Source organism: Lactuca sativa, chromosome 8 (genome assembly GCF_002870075.4).
Source record: "Lactuca sativa cultivar Salinas chromosome 8, Lsat_Salinas_v11, whole genome shotgun sequence".
Classification (NCBI taxonomy): Eukaryota; Viridiplantae; Streptophyta; class Magnoliopsida; order Asterales; family Asteraceae; genus Lactuca; species Lactuca sativa.
In genome coordinates, this window is record NC_056630.2 from 65,563,193 (window position 1) to 65,590,725 (window position 27,533).

Consider the following 27,533-nt stretch of genomic DNA (forward strand, 5'->3'; position numbering starts at 1 on the left):
ACTTGCTTTCTTCTAATCGAGCCTAGACTCTAATACCAAATGTTCGAAATCAAACCCTTTAATTTACACTTGACTGCAACAACCATGGGGGTGTTGAGGGGGGACAAAGTGGGCAGTTACACATGACCCAATTTTTTTTTATTATATATTTATATTTAAAAATAAAAATTTATAATAACAGTAAGGGTCTTTTTTTCTGACTCATCCTGGGCCTTTAAAAATATTTAAGTCCTTAGAACCGGCTCTCGCAACAACATACAATACAAAAACAACACTTGATACGTGATTTTCAGGAAAGATGAATAGATGGAGGAAGAAGAGATTTCCATGACTCTATGTTGCTGCACTTTAATTCAGAAAACAAAATGCTTTTATAGCCTACAAAACCTACCGACTCTAAACAAAAACTAAGCGTACGTATCCTAATTTTAATCACCACATCTAACATTCTAAAGAGCCCAAAGACTCGTTCCTAACATGACCCATTCAACCTAATTATTTAACTCATTAAACAAAACAAATACTAAAATAAACTTAAACAACTGTCAAGATTAAAACCTACAATTTTTGCCATGTAGGATAATATAAACATGCAAAATCATCAACATATAACCTATTTACCCGCTCATAAATCACTAACTGGTGACATCGACACAAAAAAATACTACACTTTTTAAGGACATAGTATAAATAGAATTAAACGATTAGTGATTTGGTGCATAAATTTGTGACACTATTTGGTAGCATTAACCCTTCTTCAACCTGCATAATTTTTTTGCAAAAATCCTTCTATTGCGACTATATGCATGCCTTGATTTAGATCTACTTTCGATCCCTGCGTCCTTTCTATTCTTTTTTCTTTCTTTTTATATATGTTCAGGTGGAGTACAATGACATATAGCTATTTAGTTCTTAGCTTTGTGTCATTGTATTCCAAAATACAAATTAACTCTGATTAATTATAAATACAGTCCCTGCATTTTTTTAATTGAAACATAACATCACGTAAGTGTAATCTTGTTTATATAATGTAAACATATATTCTAGGTAATAGTTCATACACATCAGGCAATAAAGGAGAAAAAATCCAACCAAATATGGTTTTCTAAACATGTAATTTACAACCCGTAACAGGAATCAACTCTATTTGGAGTACAACTTCACCACATTCAACATCTGTCAATCGAACAACCATGTCTTGTACAATTTTTCCATTCTCCCAAACAATGCAGCTCTCATCGGATAAATAGTTTTGCTTTTTGGGTTGGATACGTTCGAGTTTTGTACCATTTGGGACGTTTTTCAAGTCCAAACCCTTTTTAAGGCATTCAATGTAGGGTTTTACATCTATGTCTGCCACACCCATACTATCATCATTGCTAAACCTATCCCTGTCGTACACAGCCTGAAATATAGTAAACAAATTTGCTTTTGAACAAAAATAATATATTGAACTCTAGTTGTGTATGATTAAGAATAGTGTCGTTGGATTTTTATTTGGAGTCAAGATTTTCGAAAGGCGGATACTTACAATACTAATTGGAGTTTTGGGATCCCTCATGGTGAGAGTCAATTCATCATCCCATATAGGATTGCAGTTCCCCTTGATAACCTTTGTCTTTGTTTTCTGCATTACAACGCAAGTTCTTCCATGAGAGCTGACTATGGAAATCAAGAGTTCTGGAGTTTGATTTTCTTTCCATTGTTGTTTGAATTAATCACATTCATGCAAGATACTTATGATCCTTTGAATGAAAACTTATATCTCGTATAGAATCTCAAAAACCTTCTATTTTCGATAAAAGATTATTAACAAGACATTGTTTTGCAACATTTAAGGGTGTCTATGAAGGCCTACTTGGTCGCTAAATGGAATTTATGGGAACCATTGCCTTTAGTATCCCTTTATAATAGAATCTTGAAATTCAAATTTTGTCCCGGATTCCTATTCTTTATTGTCCCATTTCAGAAAGAACATTAAAACTAGCTAGATCATTAATGCAATATATGATAACATGAAAAAATTCATTGTTCTTCATCTCAGATTCTTGTTCTTTATTGTTTCCGCAATACCTTTCTGTATATATGGCTGAAAGCTGGTATTATGATAACACAAAAAAATTCAAATTAATATGATTCATCTTAAAACGTTATATGATCAAATGAAGACAAGAACAATAAGGAATCGATTTAATTACTTCTTTCATGTTTTCGGTGTAGAAGAGCAATATATAAAATATATCAAGCAAGAAACTCAGATCATTTAAGATTTTTTTTTTGGTGGAATAGAGAGACCTGGCCATCCAAGGTGGCAACGAGATAAGGATCGCTGCTTTTGGCGTCACGAACTGCAAGATTAATCCCTCTCTTCACTCGCAACTTCAATAATCCGAGGATGCCTTCCATTCTAATCTCTACAGTATCTCCTTGATCCCTCCAATACTTTGATAGAAAAAAATTGCATAACCTAATTTAACTTTGTTTTTTTCTTGTCAAAAATGTAGAGAGAGAGAGAGAGGGGGGTTGATTATTGACCCAAACAAAGAGCTACCACGTATGTAAGGAGATGTCGTCAAAACCGCACAAATCTCTCTCTCTCTCTCTCTCATGTGTACAAAATTTCGATCTCACAGTTCAAGGCATCTGATCCGGTATCAAAAGAATAACAGAGCCTCGAGTTCTTGATAATTCTTTTGGTTCTTAATTAGATCAAACCCCGAAAAAGTTATTTAAATCAAGAAAGTATTGCGTTGCTCTTGATTAAGATTCTTTTGTTACACTTTACGTGTACTTTTAGCATTCAAAAGATCCTGAGGTTCGGTACGATTATTATCCAAAATTTTACTACTAACCGCAAATGCGGTTAATCCATTTTCAAAACCGTTTGGTACGGTTATTTTTGCGGTGCGGTTAGACAGTTATTTTTACGGTGTGGTTTTGTTTTTTCTGTGTTGCGGTTATTAACCGCATTGATTTGGTGAAGTTATTTTGTGTGGTTTTTAACCACAGTTTATATAGCTTAAACGGTTTTAAAAGTTCAAACATATTACTTGTAATAATAAAAATTAACTTAAGTCACAAATAATTAATATCTTAAAAGCGTCAAATCAATAATAATTAAAAATAAATTTTTTAAAGTTGTATAATTTCATCATTTTTTAAAGTAAACATAACAAAAAACCATATTTTTGTTGTTTAATATTTTATTCATCTTTCAATCATGAAACTTGTCTTATTTTTAATATTTAATATCTTAATATATATATATATATATATATATATATATATATATATATACACGGTGCCGTACGTTTTTTTTTTCGGTTTTTGAAAACTAATAACTGTACCGCACCACGAATTTGCGGTTTTTAAAAAACATAAAACTTCATCATCGGTTTTTATTGTGGTTGCGATTTATACGGGTAATTTTAGTTGCGGTGCGGTATTTGTTTACACCTACTCTTTATCATCAATATCATTTTCATTTCGGTAAGTAAATCTTATTTACATACCTTACTCACGAAAAAAGAATACATTATTATTAACAATGGTACTGCTCCTCCAACGGAGATTGATGTTTGGTGAGTGATTAGAAAAGTTGGTTGATATAATAATACTAAAGCTATACTACTAGTATTAGTATTATACTATTTTATTATTATTATTATTATTATTATTATTATTATTATTATTATTATGGTACAGCTACACATTTGTACAACATACTATATTTTATTGATTCATCAGTCTCGATATATGATATATATTTATGACTATAATATGTCTCAAAGGCATCAAATTCAACCACTAATAAGTTCCTTAAAAAATCAATACCGACACATGTGGTACTGAAATTCAATCCTTAAATATTTTTCATCCAAATTCAAAATTAGGTTACTTTAACACTCGATGTTAATCCCACTCAATGTTAATTCCTAACTAGTGTGTATTCTAATTTTTGCTCTCCTGTTTCTATATTGTTTCTATATGGTAATGTAAGCTGTGTTTGAAGATAAATGTTGATAATATTAGAACATCTGCAAAATGTTGTTGGTACATTAAAAGCATTTGGAAGTAAATGACTGATAGTGAAGCATTGCAAAAACCATTTAACATATGGATAAAAGAAGACATGAGTGAGCTTTTGTTCTTATGTCTCCTCTTGTATGGCTTCATACATTTTGATTTTGTTTTTGGTGAGTAGGATTGACAAACGGATGCACTTCATGAAGTAGATAGACCAATATGCCCTTATCATCTCTGCTAAGCCAAATACAAAAACACATTAAGAACATAAAATCTAAAACAAAATGGTTGTTATTCCTTCCAAGTCCCATCAAAATCAATATCATTATGCATTTCCATGCTTTAACACAACAATCATTTGAATCAAGAAAATCATTTATCTTTAATCACAATTTACTAATTCACAGATCTGGTGAAGTTACATTCACAATATGTGAAAAAAATGATGTAACAGACAAAAAATCTCAATTTGGCATTTTAACAAACACTCGGTGAGCATAATTTAGTTGAGGTTTTACTGACTTTCATAATGGAGAATAAAAAAAACCAACGAAATCAAATAAGAAAAAAAGAGGTTTGATGCTTCTGTAGCAGTAAAAGAACAATTTTTTTAGCTACTTATTGCTGCATCCATCATCGTTTTAACAATCATACAATATCTTTAATCTAAATCTATGTGCCTAATTTCAGAAAGCATGGTAATAGATAAAAAGAAGTGTGGTATTAGTAGAGTGGAAGTACCAGTGACGAGGGACGACTTCCATAGAAGGACCTTGAGAGGTTCTATAAAGGAGAACCACAAAAATCAAATCGTTTGTTCAAAAGAAAGTGAAGTGTTGGTTTGATACAGTGGAGAAAGAAAAAGAAATAGAAATAGAAATAGAATCTTCCCCTGAAAACCGGTGGCCATTCATTTGACTTGTTTGTAAATCAACATGTTTCAGATATGAAAGAAATATAATAATAATTGTTAGATTTTAATCACACTTTGGACTTACATCGACCACCTAGTGGACAGAATTGCTTGACGGAAGTGAAACGGTTGTCCATAGCCATAACTTACTATACCAGGTTTACCAACTGTTGTTTGATCATCTTCACTCAATCCTAAAATAAATTTTAAAACAAAAATCAGAAGCAGCAAATTCAAATAAACCCTAATTGACGAACATTAAAAAAACATAACCGATTACCTGGATAAAATCGAACAAAATGGAAGAAAAACGGAATAGAAGCAGGGTCAGCGGGGATGAGGGTTTTATTGAATGTCTGTTGTGGAAGAGAAGGACTCGTCTGTGTCTTCTATGGGTGAAAAAGAATCGACGGCGTTGTCTAGAAAACGATATGATCGGTTGCTTCATCTCTGTTATCAGCAAAAACCGAAAAGAAAACATACCTGCGGTGGAGATGACTGGAGGTGGCGATGCGAAGTGCGGAGACAACAGGAGTGCCGATATGTAACTTCCACTTGCGTAGATTGAGCTCGTGAAGATGATGGAAGGAGTTGTCGATCCATTCGTGGCCGACCTGTGACTATATCGTTGGCTGGATGGAATTGAAAATAGAGAAGAAGAATCGAGAGATGGATGGAGTCGGTGAGGAAAATCGGGAATAGAGTCTATGGCGGTGGGATGGTTTTAGGGATTTTTAACAGGAAGAGAATAAGAAGCGGTGGACAGCAGGCAATCACAGGAAAGAACTATTAAAGAACGGAGAGCAAATTTTACCTTACAGAGAGAAAAACGAAAGAGGAGGAAGGAGATCGTCCAGCAAAAAGAAAGAGAAACGAAGAACAAAGAAGACGATGAAAGAAAGAGACAAAATGAAGCAACAAACAACGTAAAGACACGTTGATAAAAAATTACAAAACACCCCCTACAAATCATACAAATGGACAAAAGTATAAGCAAGCAAAGAAGAGGGACGATTGTTGGACAAATTTCAACAGTTTACTGTTGAAATTTTTCACAATCTTAAAATATATATATATATATATATATATATATATATATATATATATATATATATATATATATATATATATATATATATATTAATAAGCTTCCTTCAAAATAGTATTTGTGACTAATTAATTGATCCGGCATAATATATCTATGACTAAATAATCAATCATATATATTAACTTATAGTCCATTTTGTCTGTAAATAATGCATGTTTATTAGGGATTGAAATTACAGTCTTTAGAAAGTTTCTTTTCAAATGCCAAATTAATGCAATTTTATCAAAAACTAAAATTCAATTCTTAATAAGTTCTTTCCAAAATCAAAATTTATGAAAGTTTATCAGGGTTTGAAATTTAGTCTCTAATACGTTTCTCTCAATAGTCGAAATCGCCTCTAGTCTATTCAAGACTGAAATACAGTACTCGTTGATAACTACATGTGGATATAAAGAACGTCAAAAAATGAGCTCGTATACAAGATATATTATTTTTACAAAATTCAGTTTGCGCATGTGCGCACCACGCGCTTCGTGCGGCCTGGCACTTAGATTTAAGGTAGATTTTTTGCAGACGTGGTCCAACAGGAAGCCGACATGTGTCATCCGTTGGGGGAGCCAATAGCAGCTCCCACTGAAGCAATTGTAGCAGCTCCGACCCCTATTAGTTTTGCACCTTCTAACATATATAGTTGAGAATTCTCCTCACGCTTTTTCTTTTTCATTCACGATCACTGATGAGCGCCACACACCTATAGAAAACGTCGTATGCTCCCATCTTTGTTCTTCACAAACAAGATCGATGTTCCCCATGACGAATTTCTCGGTGGAATGAATCCCTTGTCTAACAATTATTGCAGCTGTGTAGACAACTCCTGCATCTTGGGAGGAGCCAACCAATACGGTACTTTAGCTATCGGGGTCGCACGTTGAACCAGATCAATCCTAAACTCAACCTGCATCTCTAGAGGCACCCCAAGCAAATCCTCCAGAAGCACATCTGGATAATCCCACACAATATGTACATCATCCACAGTCGTCTTACCCTTATCACGGGTATCCATGATATAGACGATAAATCCAGAACAACCCTGCTGAATATAGCGTCTAGCCCTCGCTACTGAACAGAACATCGGCCCACTCTGAGCTCTCTCTCCCTGAACCACTAACTCTCCCACACTTGGGGTTACAATCTGAACTAACTGCTGCTCACAATCGATCACCGCCCCAATGGGGCTCATCCAATCCATACCCAAAATAACCTTGTTCCCACGAAAAGGAATAGGAACCAAATCAACTAGATACTGCTCCCCGAACAACTGGAGAATACAACCCCGATGAACCCTCGCTACCCGTATATATCTATCATCTACAATCTCGAAATTTAAAGGCCAATCCGTCTCCCCTGTAGCTCCGACAAACCTCTTTCTAAGCACAGACGACACAAAAGATTAGGTAGCCCCCGATTAAAACAATAGCAATATAGGAATACCGTTCACAAGGAACGATCCTAAAATAAAACACACAAATATAAGTAGGAAATTCGATATAAATAAAGAGATACGGAGAAGATACATACCTCTCACCACATCAGGAGTTGCACGAGCCTCCTCGGTTGTCAATTGGAAAGCCCTGCTCTTCACCACAGGTGCATTCGCCTTGCCCAGGCGGCCGTCAGTAATTCGTAGAGTTGTAGGATCAAGTGCTGACACCGGTCCTGCTGCAGTCAAACTCGAACAATGGGTTATCTTGTGCCCCCTCTGATTGCCATGGAAGCAAATCACATAACATATCGGGGTGGTGGAGTTAGTAGCAGTACAATCCCTGCTGATATGACCTGTTTGGCCGCACTTGAAGCAGCCAGAACCACCCACCTTGCACGCCCCATCGTGTGACCTACCGCATTTGCCCAGCGGCCCTGACCCTGCTGGGCCTTCCCTCTCATATCAAAAACCTTGGGCCTCTTGCTCGAACCCTCTGCATTCGACACATAATTTGGCTTCCTATTCTTCTCCATCTCCAGATCAATCTCTCTTTCTCTAGCCCTTGCTATCATATCCTCCAGCATCTTGCAGTTGGATCAGCTTACAAAATGTCGAATGTTACTCCTTAATATCTCATGATACCTCGCCTTCTTCATCACCTCATCCGCCACATGTTGGATTAGATGTCTAAGCCCATAACTATTATTAGTATATACTCAACCCGAGAGTAGCATGGTCCATTTGGGTTGCATATCATCATGACAATTTGTTAGGATAGACTCTTGAGAGAATGTTTTGTATGATTTATTAATATATTATAAATTCTAATATATTAATATGAAATCATATGTTTTAATTAGTATTGATCAAGAATTAATTTGTAATTATTTTAGTGATCAAAATAGACTAACTAAATCTATGGGGACTAATTATGGTAATTAATTATATTTATATGTGTTGGACTTATGATCCATTTGGACCAAGTTTATGTATGGACACATAAAGAGTTGGGCCACATGAACCATGGATCATAATACCCATGGGTATGGATTTGGGTTATACCCATGACCTTTGGAATCCTACATATAAATAGGTCACTCCATAGCCAAAATCGCCACTTCTAGTTCTAGGAGCTGGTGAAGTTGATTTTAGTGTGGAAGGAATTCTATCTCAAGTTCTACCTTTGTCCATGATGTGTTGTGACTTCATTTGAGGCTTCCACACTATTGGGGCTAAGCTCTTAAGGCCAAATACATCAAGACTTCAAGCTACATAAAAGGTATGTTACCCTAACTAGTATCTTATATGGTTCATGTTAAATGCATGCTAGTTATAGGTTTAATGCCTTGGAAACCATTTACATGTATAATTTGTGAAAACATAGATCCAAGGTATTTAGGGTTGTGGATGCACCATAGGATGTTGTAGTATACAAAACCCATCACTACATACTGCAAAACCAATACTGACCTCTCACGAAACATCGTGGTGCTCTCAGCCACCGTCTCAGTAGTCTGGAGGAGATCCTGAAACTCCCGCGCCAACTGTTGCACCTCGATCACCGATCTAAACTCAACCCTGAATCTTGTCGTAAAATCATCTCATGTCATTTCATCAACAACCTCATCACCGAATGTGACAACACAAAGTTATTCTGTTACATTACCCCGTCACCGTTAACGGAATATTCCATTTTATAAAAGCTCCATTAATTAGAGGTCGCAAAATAAATAAACATTTTATTTATTTATATTTTTGTGTCGTTATAGTCGTAATAAAGTAAATAAAAACACTTAAGTTGCATTTCCATTTAATTGGAAAAAGTTAGTTTTATTATTACGACCACTAAATCGGGTGCGACCAAAAGCCCCGTATAACAGTAGTATCGGGTAGATTCCCACTGAGCTCCAACTCCAACCCATATATAAAGGGGAATGGACTTCATTCCACCCCTTTTACTCTCTCTCTAAACTCTCTCTCATACAAGCCCGATTTCGCCTCAAATTCGCAACCAAACGCCTCCCAATCGTAAGTCCCCTTACCCTAGTTTGTTCTAAACATTATGGATTGTGGTTTAACCCCAAAAATCGACCTTAGAAGCTATTAGAATGGAGTTTACGGCCTAAGAGCCTCCTTAGGCCGTAAACCCCTTAAATGAGGCCAAAATGACCCAAATTTGTCCTTTTGAGCCTAGGAACCAATTAAGCATTTAGCCTAGGAGTGTTTGAAGCATAAAACAATCAGTTTTAGGGCATAAAAGAGAGTTTATGGCCCAAGCACATGCTTAGGCCGTAAACACCTCAAACCCTTGCTAAAATTCCCTAAAAACACTCCCAAACCACCCTTAGGCTTAAGACATAAATTAGGGACATGCTATTTCGGGTTTAGAACAATTAAACACTAATAAATGAGGGGTAAAAAGGAGTTTACAGCCCAAGCAAGTGCTTAGGCCGTAAACACCCCCAAACCTCACCAAATGATGGTTTTAATCCCCCCAAGTGGCCTCATACTTCATTATAAATCACTAGAATTGAACCAAGGGCCTTAAACTTCAATAAAACTAGGGGAGTAGGAGTTCACGGACTTGAACTCCCATAGGGGTGGTTCATGGGCCGTAAACTCCCATTTAATGCCCAATTGGTGCCCTAAACTCCCCATTTGACTTGGAAAAATGCTTAGGGATTTACCCTCTACCACTTAAGCCCTTAAAACACCAAAAGAAAGAGTGTATAGGAGCTTACGGCCGCAAGCTCCCTTGCTTAGGGCCGTAAACTCCTCAAAGGGTCCATTTGATACTTTAAACCCATTCACACATTTGATATTTGAGTCTAGCAAAATTCCACAATTGATATAAAGCCCTTAAGCATCCTAGAACACCCTCACCATGAGTTTACGGCCGTAAACTCATGGGGAGTTGTCCGAGGGCCGTAAACACAACAAGGAGAGTTTACTCTTGAAGAGTAAACTCCATTCCTAAGCCATTCAAGCCCTTAAATGTTACCCGGGACACCCTAAACACTTAACCAAGCGTTTTCCGCTCTTTAGGATGCGTATACTTGTTTAATTGGTATTATATATACTAATTGTATGTAAACATATGTTATCATATGTTAATAGGTCACTAAGTGTGTCCAAGTCTTTACTTGACACCGAGCACCCAACCGGTGCCTTCATCGGATCCACTTACACCAGGTGAGTTCATACCCCTGAATGAACCTTTTAAATGTTTTTGCATGTTTTATAGGGGGGATACAAGTTAAACATGTCAGTTATCATATCAATCACATGTGATTGATAACCCGCATGCACAAGGATTTACCACACTGTTAACTGTTTTACCGAGTATGATACTATAAATGGTTTTCTAAAATGTTTTCACTTATTCAAATCTTTTACTTATATTGTTTTATCAATGTTTCATTTAAAACTTATTTATGAGAGTTTTCCAAAGGATTTCCAAAGGTTTTCAAACTTATTTTACAAAAGATTACCCTGTCGTGATTTTCTCAAGAATAAAGGTTTTCTTCCATGTTTTGATACTCCCTCTTAGTTTAAACTCCTACTTGATAACTATTTCACGTCGTGACGCGTTTACACTTGTTATTGCCTTTATTTCGCTTATACGTGTAGTCGCTTATGCCTATTGGACGCTCTTACTTCACTTGTTGTCATTTCCACTTCGTGATACACTTATATTTGGTAACGCTTATACTTTACGATTCGGTTGTTCACACTATACGCTTATACTTCACGATTCGGTTATTCCACACAATTCGGTTATTCACACTGTTCGGTTATACATCATGATTCGGATATTCACACTGTTCGGTTATACTTCACGATATGATTCCACTTATTACACACTCATACTTAGTTAGATGTATGTATGTATGTGCTTGTATAGATGCATATAAATAATGATTGAAGGAATTAGGAAGGCTTGTTCGCCCTATTTCCTTTTCTTCGTTGAGATGTGGTCTGGTGGGATCGGATGTCCATCCGAAGGTCGTTTGATTTATTAGTTATATATTATGTATACGAGCATAGCCATATAGGTTTACTTTAGTCAGTTCAGTTATGAGTCTCTACCTCTAGTTCAACATTGTATTGGAAACACACTACCCACTATTTGGGATGCATCTTCGGGACACGGCCTTCTCTGTCGTCTAGTTGGTAACCAGAGTCTCCTGTAAGGAGAGCGTACATTGTGTGTATAGATCTATACAGGATTGACACCCCCTCACCCTGACTGCTAGCTACAGTCCACGACCCACCAAGCCAAGGGGTGACAAATGTCATATTCTCTAGACGCTTGTAGGGCGTCAGGTACTCTAGTTTCGGTTAGTATGGTTACGAGTATCCCAGGTTACCTTATAATTCATGGCCTTAAGGTAATGGTTTTTCACCAGCAATTTACACTGTATGCTGGAACCCACTCTCGGAGTCACACTGTTTTTAGACCTTGCTAGATGTATCTTTCATTTGATATTGTCTGGGGTCTGTATTCACTGTTTTTAGACCTTGCTAGCTGTATCTTTCATTTGGTACTATCTGGGGTCTAAGTCTCTCTTAGTTAGACTGAGCCAGGCATGTCGTTTGTTCAATACTCTCCTGGAGTCTATGATTCCTTTTGCCTTAGTCAGCAGTCCTCACTGCTGAGGCATATGTTATTTTCCCTGATTCCTCTTGCTTTCTTTAATAATCAGATTCTGTATTTTGATAATGATAGCGATTAAGGGAAAAACTACTTTTTACCACATAACTCCGTCCAGTCTTGGTAGAAGACTGCTTTTATTAAAGAAAATATAGGATTTTCTGGAAAAGACACTAATGTAATAGATACACTTAAACTACCACTTTTATTAAAGTTATTTGAATAAAATGCCACTAAATGCTTATGAACTCACCAGCATTTGTAAAAATGCTGATACTCGCTTTTCAAATAACTTGTATTCTCAGGTCAGCATTAGACAGGTACATCCCCAGAGCTTCTGATGAAGATAGCTTAGTACCATGTTGTACTTATTATATTTACTTGTATTACTTCATTGTATTGTAATGTGAATCATGTAAAACTATTACTATTAATGCAATGTTTTGTTGTACTTTGATTACTATAATGCATGTGTTGTGATACTTGACATGACGTCATCCACCCCAGAACGTTTCCGCCGTTCCGGTTTTGGGGTGTGACACCGAATGCGCACCCAACCAATATCGTGCCTTGTCCTTCAGAAGACAGGAAGCAAGTTTGACCTTTGCCCCCCTTCAGGACAACTGTTGGTGCGGAAAGCATTAGCAACATCCGCTAACCACCTCCTGCTCGCTATCGAGTCCTTCGCCTTATGATAGTCTGAATCTCTACATACCCGAACATCCCTGAAGGTCAGAGAATGCGCTCCCACCATGGCCACCATATCAGAACGAAAGGAGCTCAAATGATCATCCAAAATCTCCAGAATGCCCTCCTTGACCGTACCAAATATCACAGGAGTTTGTTTAAGAATCCAACACGTAATCTCAAACGAAATGAACTCCCTCGTCTCATCATCCAACTGCCCGACTACAGAAACTAAGCTCGGGCCCTCCCCAACACCAAAACTGGCCACCAACTTGCCTCGCAAAGTGTACCATACTGAAAATAGACCATATAAACCATCAGAATACACATCAAAAATATAGCAAGGGATCACAAAACTATACAAGCTTCCTAGTTCCATCACAACTCTCCTTGACTCGAGTACGGATCCTATGCTTCTAGTAGTACGGGCCCATACTACCTTCCACATCTATCCATACTTTCCTCAAGGATTGCCTTGAATCCACCAAGTCACTTTATATCCATACAATTAACCCTCATCAAGATAAGGCTCCTAGCACTGAATCTCTTCCTTGGTTTTCCTAGGGAAAACTCCACATCACTCTCTGCCATCAGCTGCCGAAGGAACTCCCGCTAACTTCCTATAACTAGATCATGGATACAATTGCATATCAAAAAAACTAGATAATTCTTCAAATGAAAGGTCTCACACTACAACGGTTGGACTCAAACAAGAGGTGCACAATAGAGTTAATGCCTAACCCTCTAAAATTATCTAGTCTCAGTAGTATGTAACCTAAGATATTCACTTACTAGTTAGCTAAAACTAGTGAGAACTCCTAAAAGGCACAAAGCAGACAACATTCAAGCATCAAGTAACCATAACTAAGCATAACCTAATAATACCATCTTATCACTGACTGATCAGTACTAGCATGCAAGTCTACAGGCTCATACAATAGGCATACAAAGGCATCTCTTCTAGAATTCTATCATGCAAATACTAAGAAGATCCTTAGCCCTAACTAGCATGCGATTCACAGATTGATAATTCAAATCATATCAGATAAGACGTATGGGTATTTTGGAAAAACTTACTTGAGCTCGGTCGATTGCATGAGACACACTCTTTCGTGTATTAGAAAAACCTTTTCTTTAAAACCTTTTTTTTGAATTGGTTTTTACCAAATCCTTGGTTTGAGTTCAGACACACCCGAGAGTATGTCTGAATCCCTCAAACTAAGGCTATGATACTCATTTGTAACGTCCTAAAAAATAAGGCCCAAAATTTTCATTTTTCAATTAATAAAATGTTAATCCAAAACATCAACATAAATCTCCAAAAATATCAAATGTGTCAAATATCATAAATTATTAGAGTTATCATGAGAATGCAGAACTATGTCGTGTGTGTGCACTGCAATCACCCTGAGCTCTTCCTTTTCGCACCAGAAGTACCTGAAACATAAACTAAAAACCGTAAGCACAAAGCATAGTGAGTTTCCCCCAAATACCACATACCATACATATCAAAACTATATTAGGCCCCGCCCGATGAGTGTAACGGGCCCCGCCCCAATTCGTATAACGGGCCCCGCCTTAACTCGCATAATGCCCCCCTCCCCCCCGCTTGAGTATAACGGACCCTGACTAGCATACAAACACACGAGTAAAACAAGTAATGGCATACAAATTACCCATTAGGCCCCGCCCACTCAACAGACATACACATGCAAGAGTCACACGAACATCTACAACCCTAGTATAACAATTCATGGGTCGGAATTGGTGCCTTTGATCCACTAAGCATAGTGAGGAAGACTCACCTAAGGCTGCTGAATCTCACAGATAAAACTCTAGTTGTTGAATCTCATACGGATATCATGGCGGCCTTGATAGACCCAAACATCTCTAGAATCTGACCCCAGACAATCTCGACCACCTCCTCCCTGATGATCTCCCTGACACGATCCTCTGTTAACGTTGGCCTATCCTGGCAGCCAGCTCATGATCCTAACCCGGATCCGGTCTCAAATCGCCTCGTAACCACCATACTGAAAATACACCAAGAAGATATCAGATAATCCACATAAATAACGGGGAACCAACTCCCAACTAAACCCTAGGGGTTGTGACTTCCTTGCTACGCGTATAGGTCCTGTACTTTCAGTAGTATGGACCCATACTACCTTCCACTCCTACCCATATTTGTCTCAAGTATCATCACAACGCCCTAACAATATACATAAACATGGCGAGCGCTCAATCCTCACTCCTAGAGTAAGGCTAAATATCTTATAACTGGCCGACTAACCCCGCACAACTCTCCCATGAAACTTCCACCAACCATGCAACACTCGTGTATGCTAGTCATACACAACGTTGAACCCAATAGACATTCGAATATCTGATCCTACCCTAAGCCCTTCATCAAACAAGAACATGAAATGAGGCCAAACCAAACATTCTCAGGCTATAAGATCTTAATTATGTACAACTATGATGCATACACTAAGAAAATACAGTAATTATGTCAATTTCATATAAGGAAATCCAAGGCTATCAGGCATCATATAATCAGCCAATTCTATCATGCAATTCCTGAAGATCCCTAACCTATAACTAGCATGTTGTTCTAACATATCACAATATCATTTAGTTGCATGGTATTTAGGGTCTACTTACTGGCTCCGACTGATTGTACACTTTTCATCCTCCTTTTGTATTTTGAAAATCATGTTGAAAATCCTTTCCTTAGTTTAAGACTGGATTCACATGAGTGTTCCTCTAATTCACTCAAACTAAGGCTATGATACCAACTTGTAACATCCATAATTTTCACAAAAAATTTAAACTTTTTCAAACATCCAAGAATCATTATTTATTACAAAATGTTTTCAAAATAGTTTCATATCAGAGTATCTTAGAAATCAGAGTAATAAAAACTTGAGGAGGTTCACGATCAAGCCTTCGCCTTCCCGCGATCATCTGAAGTACCTGAAACCAAAACCAAAACTGTAAGCCTGAAGCTTAGTGAGTTTCCCCAAGGTACGCGCACAACAAATAACACACATATAATAACAGCATACTATAGACCCAATCAACCGTCGGGTTGGAATGCCAACATACTATGGGTCCAATCATCCTCGGGATGGTATACCCTCAGCCCATAACCATCAGGATGGAATGCCCAAATACTATGAGTCCAATCATCCTCGGGATGGAATACTCTCGGCCATAACCATCGGGTTGGAATGTCCTGGTCTGTTGGCTCTTGCAAAAAGCAGATAAGCCTCAACCATTAATCAATCATGTGCACATATATTAGATAATTACATAACAGTCTACAAACAGAAAAATTGATCTACATATCACTATGCATGGAAACATCTTATCTACCAGGATACCGATCTAACTGATCATAACCACATAGAAACATCCTATCTACCAGGATACCGATCTAACAGATCACACTAACAACAAAGCAGGATAACAATCCAAAGGGTCGGCCTTGGTGCCTTCGACCCTTGAGTATAGTGAGGAAAATTCACCTCACAATGTCGAATGGAACTGAAAAGATCAAACTCCTGAAACACGGCTCCAACCACCAACACCTACAACCACCATTGATCCAATTACATAAATTCCCAAATTACCAAAATACCCTCCAAAGTCAAACTTAGTCAACCCTTGGTCAAACTTAAAGTGAACGGTCAAGGTCAACAGTCCATGTTGACCCAACTCGTCGAGTTCCTTCAGAACTCAAAAAGTCGTGAAAATCCCAGTTAACTTACCGAGTTACCAAGTAACTCGTCGAGTCCATGTAGCATCTAAAATATCGGGAAAACCCTAACCCACTCGTCAAGTCATCTCGCTAACTCGTCGAGTTCATGCAAAATCCAGAAATGGGAAACCCTCATCCAACTCGTCGGGTCGACTATGCAACTTGTCGAGTTCCTTCACCCTTTTCCCATTCAGACGTTTTTAAGCTAAACCAAGGCTCCAAACTCTAGATCTAGCCTCCTAGTGTATAGTTACCACGTAAAGTTGCTAACTTTACGTGCATGCAAGTTTTCAAGAAGCTAAAATACTCAAAACTGGTCCTAGGAAGAGGTTTAGGGCATGTAGAACGGCCAAAGCTTCATAAAGCTTGAGGCTTTATGTCCATGAGGGCCTAGAGGAGTCCAGACCTGAAGTTACAACTTTAAATTGTGCTCAAAACCAGAAATGCTTCAAGAATAAGCTAGAAATGATCCTAACTCTAGAATGAAGAGATCTAATAAGGAAATGATCAAGGTAATGACTTTTTACCTTCAAATGAATGCGAAGACGATGTAGATGCTGAATCGACAAACCCCTTCTCGTTCCAAGCTTATAAATATTAAAGTCTCTTCAAGAATGCACCAAACAGACACTTTTAGCCTCTCTCTCTCTCACACACACACACACACACTCAAAAGTAGGTTAGCTCGATTAGGGTTTGATTCTGGTCATGACAAAGTGGTAAGGAGGCTGGAGGGAAGGACTTAGGGTCCTTTAAGTAGGTGCAAAACCTAAAAATTTGGGTTTTCAAACACATCCTCTACTCATCGAGTCGGGTCCTCCAACTCGTCGAGTAGGCTACACGACAAGTTGGGGCAACCAACTCGTCGGGTAGGTCCAAAAATATGAATTATTAAAACTTCAAATTTATACCCCGGGAGTCGGGATGTTACACATTTGAGATTTTACACAAATGGAAGTAAGATACCATCTAGTATCTTATAATTTTTTTAATGACATTATATATTTTTCAAAATATGCATTTAAGCTCAATAGGTCAGATTACAAAGAGGTTTGCGGTGAACTAACTGTCTACTATTTCAGACCTAAATTCCAAGATGTCACATTACATCCCCGTTAAAGGAATTTCATCCCAAACTTGGTAAAGATGTTAAAGCCATTTGGAAACACTGGTTTATTATCAAATAGCTAGGAAAATCCTCATCATCATTAGTATTGTTGAGTTATGGTTCGGATTTGAAAGAAGTCATCAATGAAATGCTTGTTATGGATCCCCCTTTGTCTAATAATACCCACTCCAAGGTTATGGAAAATGATGGGGCTGATAATCTTATTGTGAATATGGGTAAAGTTATGAAGGATGGTATTAGAGGTAACTCAGGGGAAGGAAATGAGTTTATTCCGGGAATTGGATTCAAATTCCTTCATGAGTTGAAATAGAACAATGACAGCAAAGGTATGAATAAGCATGAACAGCTTAAGGGAATGGAGGGAGCCAACGATTTCAATTACTTGTTAAAGGTAAACCATTGGAATGATAATGGTAATGTTCTGGTTGGATCTGGGGAGGAGTTTAGCTCTGTAAAAGAGGAGGAAAGGGAAGCTTCGGCTGAGAATTTGAAGGTCACCATGGAAGTGATGAAGAAAAAGGTTGGACGATTTATTAATAGCATCAATACTGAACCATCTCTTCTTGGAGATGCTATGAAGAGTCGACAATCTTTGGCTCCTATTTCTGGTTCGGGGTTCAAGATTTCCTTTACAGTTGAAGGCAACACTGATGTCACACAAAAGATGTCGTATGCAGGTGCCCTTAATGGTAGAACTCACAAAGGCAAGTTGGAGGTTAAGTTCATGCCCTCATCTAATGGTAATGAGGAAGGTCATGTTATTCTTCTGATTGACAACTTGAAAAAGGCTAGTATTCCTTTTATGAATACCTTATGTGGATACATGCTTGATAAGAAAGTTGCTTTCCCAACTCTAAGTGCTGAAGTTAGGAAAATGTGGAGTAATGTGGGTTTGGAGGATATTTTCATGAACATCAAAGGCTTTATCTTCTTCAAATTCAGTTCCAAACATGGCTCAAGGCAAATTCTAGACTACAACCCTTGGTTGATTTTTAATACTTATCTCATCTTCCTTCAAAGGTGAAGGTTTGGATTGGCTCTTACAAAGAACATCCATGACAAAATAACCGTGTGGATTAAAATATTTTATTTACCATTGGATGCTTGGTGTGGGGAAAACCTTTGTTTAATAGGTAGCAAAATTGGGATCTCGTTGGCTTTTGATTCTTATACTGAAGAGATGTGCATTGAGCAAAAAGGAAGGAACGCCTATGCTAGGATTCTAGTTAAAATGGTTGTTGCTAAGGTATGGAAGGATAAAATTGAAGTTGGTACCTTTTTCCTAGATAAGCCGACTTCTCAATTTTTTGACATTAAGTATGCTTGGTGGTTCCCCTGTTTTTTCATGTGTTGGACTGTTATCTGCTTTGTTAGAGTTAGTTGCGATTGGGTGCGAAAGTGTGGTAAGGAGGTTAGATGCGATTGGGTGTGACATGATCGGTTACATTTGTTAGTTAATTGGACTCTGAAGGCTTCCGACTTTCGCATTTGTTCACAACTGGATGCGAATTTGGCTTTCGACTTTCGCATTCGTTCGCAACTGGATGCGATTTTTACTTCTCAATTTCACATCCGTTCGCATCTGGATACGAATATGGACGATGGTTGGAATTTGAAGGGGAATTTCGGGAGGTTTATTTCCTGGGATAGCTTTTGCTTTAAGTGGTTTTATTTTTGACATATACTATGTTTTAGCATGAAGTGGTTAAGTCAATGGCTATGAATTGGTTGACCGTGGATCGCTAGTTGAGGACCCATTTTGTTTTGTTTTGGATTTCTATTCGCTTTATATTCTTTTATTCTTTTTTTAATAAGTTCGTTGAGACTTTTGTCTGTTTATTTTTAAAAAAATTGTGTATGTTAATTTTTGTATCAAATTATCCTAAATTGTAAGAAAATGATAAAATTTTTAAATTAGATGGAAATATTTTTAAAAATGTCATATAAAATAAACAAACCTTCCTTTTTTATTGTAAAAACTAAATAAAGTAGATATGGATTTTACGTCCGCATATTAGATTATGATATTATATATAAAATCAAGAAAAAAATTCAATTTTTTTTTTCAGGTTTATTGTCATCTTTAGCCTTTGTCTAGAAATTTATGAAGTTGCAGGTTTGGTCTTTTGTGCTAGTTTGATGATGGATTTGGTCTCGGGCTTAACAGTCGTTTGTTTAGTTTATTGTGTGCTAGTTTGGTGGTGGATTTGGTCTCGGGCTTAACAGTCGTTTGTTTAGTTTATTGTGTGCTAGTTTAGTTAGAAATTCGGTCCATTCACTATAACACTTATCCTTTTTGTTTGCCTTTGTAGTATTATAACACCACCCCCACCACTATCATCTTCGTTGTTTTTTTTTTCGCTTTCGTAGTTGATGCATTCCTATAACTTTTTATTTTCGTCAAATCTAAAAACAAACGTTTAAATTATCACAAATCAAGAACAATGCCAAATAGAACGACCTCTTAAATGAAAGAAATTGCTCATCTAGAATGATAATAAAAATCACTTATGAACAATAATTCTTCATCTTTGAAGGATAAACATTAAAAACCATATTCAAAGGATAATTAGAAAGCTAGAACTATTTTTTTTTGAAAATCGATTTGTTCAAAGGATCTGCAACTTCATCTTTAAGGATCTTAATCAATTTGTGTTTTAATTGATTTAAGATGTCCGACGATCATCTTCTTTATAATTGGTACCCTACTTGAGAGTACTCCTGTTTTCGATGTGATATTTATGTTTTTTCCATAACCCTTTCAATTCTCTAATCATGCGTAATATTTTCTACCAAAAAAATCAATATTTATGTTTTTTCCATAACCCTTTCAATTCTCTAATCATGCCTAATATTTTCTACCAAAAAAATAAATATGGATAACGTTGATTAATGTGGAAAGGAGGACCTAAAGTTAGGCTTACCTTTGCATCGTTATAGTAAGCGTCGATGATAGATAGGAAAAGAATAGGGTTGTTCAAGTGCGAGTTGGTGATTTGGTGCCTCGTTAGTAAAAGGAATCGATGGTGCCATGGGAAGGCAGTGACGGAGAGAAAGATAGAGCGTTGGGGGTACTACAGTTATTGTACCCCCAAGTAAGGAGATTATAACATGTTTTTTGATGCCCGATATTGGATAACTACATATAATATATTAACAATGTTTGTACCCCATATTAAAATTTCTGGTTCCGCCACTATGGGAAGGTGACATGTGATATGGACAACATGAAGAAACAAGAATAGAGCTAGAAGTTATAAAATAAAGGGGTTACACCATAATAAAATATTAAACTTATTTATATCTAAATAGCGTAATTTGATTTGTAAATTTAAAAGTGAAATATTGGCTCTTTCATGTTACTATTAGGTTATATGTGTGTATTGTGAACATATTCCCTGATATTATCACTAACATATGCAATTGTGGGTTATATATATATATATATATATATATATATATATATATATATATATATATATATATATATATATATATATATATATACTAGGCATTCTTGAAGGTCGTGCTAAGCACGGCCCATGAAAGTTGATTTGATTATTTCCTTCATGATTGTCTAAATCTTTGAAAAAATATAAGTACATTGCTATTATAGGTAAGGAATTCCAAGTACAATACTATTATTAGTTAAAAAACAAGTATGGTACGTTGCTAATATGGGTAAAGACATGAAATTACATTGTCGTGTTATATCATCTTACTCTTACTTTTTTCTATTATAGCATTATACTTAAAAAATGAAAGTACATTGCTATTATGGGTTAAAAAAGAAAACGACATGCTGTGGTTTTGGACTTTTTCCGTTTAGCAAAGTGGGACCCCTCATTTTCTGTCTATCATGTAATTTTGGTTTCGTCTTTTTGTTTATGACAAATGGCAGCAGTTCCTCCTTGTATGTGTCTATTGCCTCATCCTCATGATTTAGTTCACTTGGAAGCAGAGGTGCTGCTGAGCTTGCAACTTCTAATTATGCAAATTAATAATCAGAGTTATAGGCAACGAAGATGATAAAAAAAAGGGTGGGACAAAAAATTTGCAATTTTTGTCCCATTGACAGGAATGGGTACCAACCCTATGATTAATCACAATTAAATAACTACTCAAGGACTAAACTTTATCACTAAAATGAGAATAAATAAGACCCATTTCGAGTTGTTGCTTCAAGACTGCCTAGATTCATTCTCGGATGATGTTGGATAAGATCAACTTAGTCTCCTAAAATTCCATTTCCCATGAAAATCACAACAATAAGCTATGCAAAATTTGCATAAAGTAGAAGCATAAATAATGCTATTTCTGGCATTAAGCCTCCCAAGCTACTGTTTAGAGTTGCAAAATTGCAGACTACATCAATTGTTCCTTGAGGATCATGTGCGAATGACACAACTGAACTTACACATCGTTTGAAATAAGAAAAAAACCAAATAAATTCTCAGATTCTGTTTGGGTATCAGTAATAGAGTGCATGTTAACAGGTGTATGGTGGCTCAAATTCAATAAAGGGTCATTCATTATCAGGAGATACATGGTCTGATGGTCGTTGAAGAGGGTCCCTCTTGGTGTGACACGGTGGTTGGACATGGTCTGGATGAACAAGGTTGTGAGTGAAACCTTTTTGAAGAAAAATGCATTTAAGCCGTACAATAATTAATGGTTTTTAATGCCACTTATAAACATATAAATATGAAAAACTCATTTGCTATTGCAAAATAGTTTCCTTTTTCTTATAAGAAAAGGGTCATGATGATTTTGAAAGTTAGCCACTACCCACAGGTACATACCAATGGCTTCCATGTTATGCGTCAGTTTTATTGGGATCTCAAACAGCTCTTTTAGCATCAAGATTCCATAATAAGGCATAACTCAATTTTGCAGTTCCATATCCCTATAAACTGTGGAATAGACCGTCAGTTGTACATTTTATTATCAATGAAACAAATAAAATGTAATATTGACAGATTATCAGTTAAATAGAAAAAATTATGTTGGCAGCCCTATGGACAATAAGCTATGATAAGATCTATACGTGCACTCCAAACACGGAATGCTAAGATGAATAAGTGAAACTCCTCATGATGTATGTACACTAATTGAGATTTTCTTCTAAAATTAGAAATTACTTGTGAATTCTAAACAAAAACTGCAAATCAATTTGTTGTATCTTCTTGGAAATAGCGAACATTTGTGATTCGATTGGATTCAATACACTTTTGTTCAATTAGCCTATTGTAATGGGGAGTCTGTTAGGGCTGCTTAGAAGTCGTATGAAAAGAGGTGTCAGTCTCATAGTTCATGATATCAATACCAGTGATCCATTATACACCATCATAATGGATGGGTAAACAGGTTAGCCTTCTTATGTCTCTACCGATTTGATGTTACTTCGATTTTAAGGGCTGTAATTAAAATTTCAAATCAAAATATATAATTTTGAATATTTATTGAAATGCAATAAAGTCACTGAAAGATAAACCTTACCTTCTTCATTCGGGTAAAGAATTATCTCATGAACATTTATTTATGAATAAACTACTTTGCCTCACAAAGCATCTATACACAGTAAATAAAAAATACATCCAATTAACAAAACCCATATCAAATTATCTCATGAACAATTATTTATGAATAAACTACTTTGCCATCTGGGTAAAGAATCAACAATGTAGAAAGATAGTAAAATCCTTACATCTTCAAGCCTTGATCATTGGTTGTTCTATGTAGAATGTATAACATGATTATACAAACAACTCCCATTGGTGGTTTTATTTTGAATCTGCAAAGTACCCTAGTCCCTGCATGTATTGCACGTTTGCATGATTATACAAGACTTGCCTGACATTTAACCATGAAATGTCTATTTGCCCACACTACCCTAACACAAAACACCAACACCCACACGACCCCTGAAAATAGATAGAAAATGCAAATAGGGCTAAGAAACAAATGAATTAGGGCTATAATATTCAGAATAAAGGGAAGAGAGAGAGTCAAATACCTTATACACTTCAAATTACCAACTGTAAGAAAACAATACGATGAATGCAATAGAGAGGCGCTTGGTGAAGGAGCAGAGATGAGTCTGATGTAGGAATTGGGGTGTCGCTGAAAGAATAAAGAAGAATGTGGTATAGGGAAGGCTTTAGGGGAACCAGGGAAGAGGCAATTGACAGATAATTGATTGCGGTTGTCGCGTAATATGCTTCACCTTCAACATGCCATATGATTTGCTCTAACCTTTCATATACACGTAGAGTTTAATGAGTTTTGTAGAAGAGAGAATATAGGTGTTCTGATGCATGATGGAAGCAGTGGGATACATGTTTTGAATCGACACCACCTATAAAGTGATAAAGAGAGCGGTGCGATGGTTAGTTTTTCTGTGAAGGATTTAGTCGAACGTTTTCTTAAATAAGAATTCGGAGTTGTGGTTAATGGAGAACGAGGATATGTGGATGAATTGAGAAGGGTGGACGATGCGAGGAGGGAAGTGTTTGAGTATAGAATTCCAGAAAGTAAAGTGGATACGGAACAACACGAATCATATGAAACGATGGTTATGTCTATGGTGTCGTTCAAAAGTAAGGCGACGTGTCCTAAAAAGAAACGACTTATATTGATATCGAAGGCACGACAATAAAAAGGTTTTCATATATAATAATGAAATGAAATGATATATATATATATATATATATATATATATATATATATATATATATATATATATATATATATATATATCAAATTACTGGTCACTGGTCATAATAATGTTATTAATCGTAAATTACAAAAAAAATTAAAATGTATAATAAAATTAGAATATTGCCTTGGCTTGGACGTTGGTATTGACTATTGAGAACTAGCAATAATTCCAAAATCATAAAGTGAGGATTGTGATTTAGGGTTAAAATATATATTATGTCTATGTCAGTTAAATTGATTATAAGTCTCCAAAACAATTAACCGAGGATTGGTATTTAGGGTTAACTAATGTTTTGTTGTCTATGTCAATTAAATTGATTATGTCAAAAATCCGATAGGGCCTTCTTAGTTGTAAACTGAAGAGGAATGTGAGTTGTATCCACCTAATTTTAAATTTTAATCCTTAATCAATGATAAATAGATAAATATTTATAGAAAATCTAAACTTTTAGGTAAAAGGGCAATTGAACAATGACTTAACATGCCAAAAAAACACCGGTTAAGTTAATGAAGTATACACAACAAAACTAGCTTAAAAAGAATAAACATGTAACTTTGAAACTTTATAGACTAAGATCAAAGAATATCATATACTATTTTAGCAGAATTTTCTATAAAAATATTTATTATGAAGAAAAACAAAAATAAAAACTTAAAAAATATACTTGGAATATATCCATGTGACACGAGATACTATTTAGGATGTAAAATGACAAACATACCCATCCCCAAGATTGACGCAATAACCGAAAAGCAGAAAAATAAGAGATTTGGCAAACGTGCATTCGAAAGGGTCGGCAGATTTTTCATCCTTCTTTCACCTTTATATGATAACGATCCTGTAACCCTATCTCAATATCACACCTCGCAATCAAGCAATCAGCTCGATCCCAACCCTAATTCTTTACTTTCTTGTTTCTTCGTTATCCCCAATTCTTCCCTCAGAATTCCCAATTGTGAATGGTGGAAATCTTCTGTAATCGGTTGATGATCTCCCCCCTTTCCTCGAGGGGGATCTCTGCTCTTTCCACCGCTTTCTCCTTCGGATCTTGCAAGGAAGGCTGGTACCACCGCTGCGTCGGAGTTGATCCCTGAATTCGTAATCGTTACACCCACCGACACCGTCGTCCCACCTTTGTATTTTGTTTTGTTTTATTAGATTCAATTTGCTTAATTGTTTCGTAATCGTTCTGTTTAGAAGGAAAACGATTTTGTTTTGTGTTTTGATTCGAAGAAAAGATGTTGATGTACAAGCAAAAGAAGAATCAGGCCGGGAGAGGCGGCGGAAACCGGCTTCTGATTAGCATTACTGTTATCGGAAGCGCTGGACCGATCCGTTTTGTGGTTAACGAGGAGGAGCTTGTTGCTTCCGTCATGGACACCGCTCTTAAATCTTATGCTCGCGAAGGTCGTCTCCCAATACTCGGTTCCAATATCCATGATTTCGTTCTATATTGCCCAATCGCCGGAACCGAAGGTATTGTCAAATGTAAATTTATCATATATGATGTTTCAATTTTGTTTTTTTAGATCCAACTGATTTGTTTCTGATAATTTGGATGTAGCTTTGAGTCCATTAAAGACTATTGGATCGTTTGGGGTTAGAAACTTCATGCTGTGCAAGAGGCCTCAGGCGGTGGAGGAGGGTGGCGATGGAAAGCCGGCGGCGGTGGGAATAACGAGGAAGAACTCCGGCAGCTGGAAATCGTGGTTCAATAAATCACACAGTTTCAAAGTTTCTTCTCATTGAATTCTTGATTAATGCAATGTAGGGAACTTATCTTCCCCAATTTGATTTACAATTTCAGAATTTGATTTGTTTCACTTTTTTCTGTTTTGATAAAATTCGAATTTGATTTCCCAGTTGAATAAACGCTGTAGCGATGAATTTCTAATGAAATAAAGGTGTCTCATTTGTTCCCCAAGTGTCAACTTCAATGGTTTCTTTCTTTTCTTGAATTGCATTCATACTCTTTTTCTTTAGTGAATCTTTAAGCACAATGATATGATAGAATAATCTTTACTTTATGCATTAGAAGTTGTGTTTCTATTGCATTAGAATGTGTATTGTTATTTGAGCCAATTACACCTAATGTGAAGTTATGAAAAGTATCTTTCTGTTTGATCATGTTTACCATGTTCTTTTTTTCTTATTGGAGTTTGGTGTGTCATGAATGTTTGGTTTCTTGTGCATTGTGGACCACACGTAGGTGTGTCATGAATAGAAAAATTGTTGGGATTGTTTTGGTTGGATGGGATTTAATGGCAAGGGACTTGCTACTTTATAGAATGGAATATATGGACCATAGATGTTTGAATAAGAAAGGTAATAGAGTATGTAAATGATAGATGATAGAGAAAGAGAGGTAATAGAGCTATAACACCAAAGAAAATAAGAAAAACACTATTTATTATGGAAAAAAAGAGAAATTAAGTATACTTTTCTTCTTCCTTTATTTTCTTAACCATGGGATTTAATGGCAAGGAACTTGCATAACTAAATGCAACATTTCCAGAAATGTTGCATATTCAACATCAACACGATTCCAAATAATAGGGGGGTTTAGGAGCATCATTAACAAATAATAACCTCACCCAAACAAATAAGGAACAAGAGTTTATCTATGTCTACCTCTTATCATAAGTATTTAATTTTGTCTATTTGATTCCATTCTTTTTTACTCCATCTCTATTGTTCTTCTTTAAGACCAGCTCCATACATCGTTACTAAAACCCTTGCTACTTTGCTATTTTCTTGAGAGCATAAAGCAAAAAGTCTTAGAAGTTAGACTTTAAATGGATAATTGATGCACCACTTCTTAGAACATAAGGAAGTTCCCACATTATTTCCAATTTTGCATTTAATAAACTCCACACTAGGGGTTGCAAATCGGGCCATCGTATCGTGTTTTTGTCTGACACGACACGACACGATCTTTGGTTTTTTTTTGAACTAACATGAAAACGAACCGATTAAAAAACGACAAACACGACAAAGATAACATGAAATAACAATTAATGTATTTAATTAATATTTATTCACATATAACACGAAAAACACGACAAAAAATGTTAAATCGTGTCAAATTTTGAACACCAACACGACACAA

The 27,533-nt window shown here is 36.3% G+C and overlaps 2 protein-coding genes and 1 long non-coding RNA gene across 3 annotated transcripts; 1 reads left to right on the top strand and 2 right to left on the bottom strand.

Annotated features, from left to right (window-relative positions):
* Window positions 1-903: 903 nt before the first annotated feature.
* LOC111899321 (protein C2-DOMAIN ABA-RELATED 10) lies at window positions 904-2,709 on the bottom strand. The gene is made up of 3 exons (XM_023895173.3): window positions 2,296-2,709; window positions 1,532-1,627; window positions 904-1,405 (listed from the first exon to the last, which is right to left on the bottom strand). The coding sequence occupies exons 1-3, from the start codon at window positions 2,404-2,406 to the stop codon at window positions 1,106-1,108; spliced, it is 507 nt and encodes a 168-aa protein (XP_023750941.1). The 5' UTR covers window positions 2,407-2,709; the 3' UTR covers window positions 904-1,105.
* A 1,296-nt stretch (window positions 2,710-4,005) lies between these two features.
* LOC111899316 (uncharacterized) lies at window positions 4,006-5,845 on the bottom strand. Its single transcript, XR_002852870.2, has 3 exons — window positions 5,220-5,845; window positions 4,768-5,133; window positions 4,006-4,260 (listed from the first exon to the last, which is right to left on the bottom strand). It is a non-coding gene; the product is annotated as an uncharacterized LOC111899316 (long non-coding RNA).
* Window positions 5,846-25,201: 19,356 nt separating this feature from the next.
* LOC111899317 (uncharacterized) lies at window positions 25,202-26,348 on the top strand. The gene is made up of 2 exons (XM_023895169.3): window positions 25,202-25,900; window positions 25,989-26,348. Exons 1-2 carry the CDS (start codon window positions 25,663-25,665, stop codon window positions 26,171-26,173), a joined length of 423 nt encoding a protein of 140 aa, XP_023750937.1. The 5' UTR covers window positions 25,202-25,662; the 3' UTR covers window positions 26,174-26,348.
* The last annotated feature ends 1,185 nt before the right edge of the window (window positions 26,349-27,533 follow it).

Excerpts from the sequence above, each read along its gene's own strand:
- LOC111899321 (XM_023895173.3), bottom strand. The coding sequence starts at position 2,406 with ATGGAAGGCATCCTCGGATTATTGAAGTTGCGAGTGAAGAGAGGGATT. Across the intron at positions 1,628-2,295 it reads TTGCCACCTTGGATGGCCAG|AAAACAAAGACAAAGGTTAT; the intron begins GTCTCTCTATTC and ends GTTGTAATGCAG. Across the intron at positions 1,406-1,531 it reads CCAAAACTCCAATTAGTATT|GCTGTGTACGACAGGGATAG; the intron begins GTAAGTATCCGC and ends ACTATATTTCAG.
- LOC111899317 (XM_023895169.3), top strand. The coding sequence starts at position 25,663 with ATGTTGATGTACAAGCAAAAGAAGAATCAGGCCGGGAGAGGCGGCGGA. Across the intron at positions 25,901-25,988 it reads CCCAATCGCCGGAACCGAAG|CTTTGAGTCCATTAAAGACT; the intron begins GTATTGTCAAAT and ends ATTTGGATGTAG.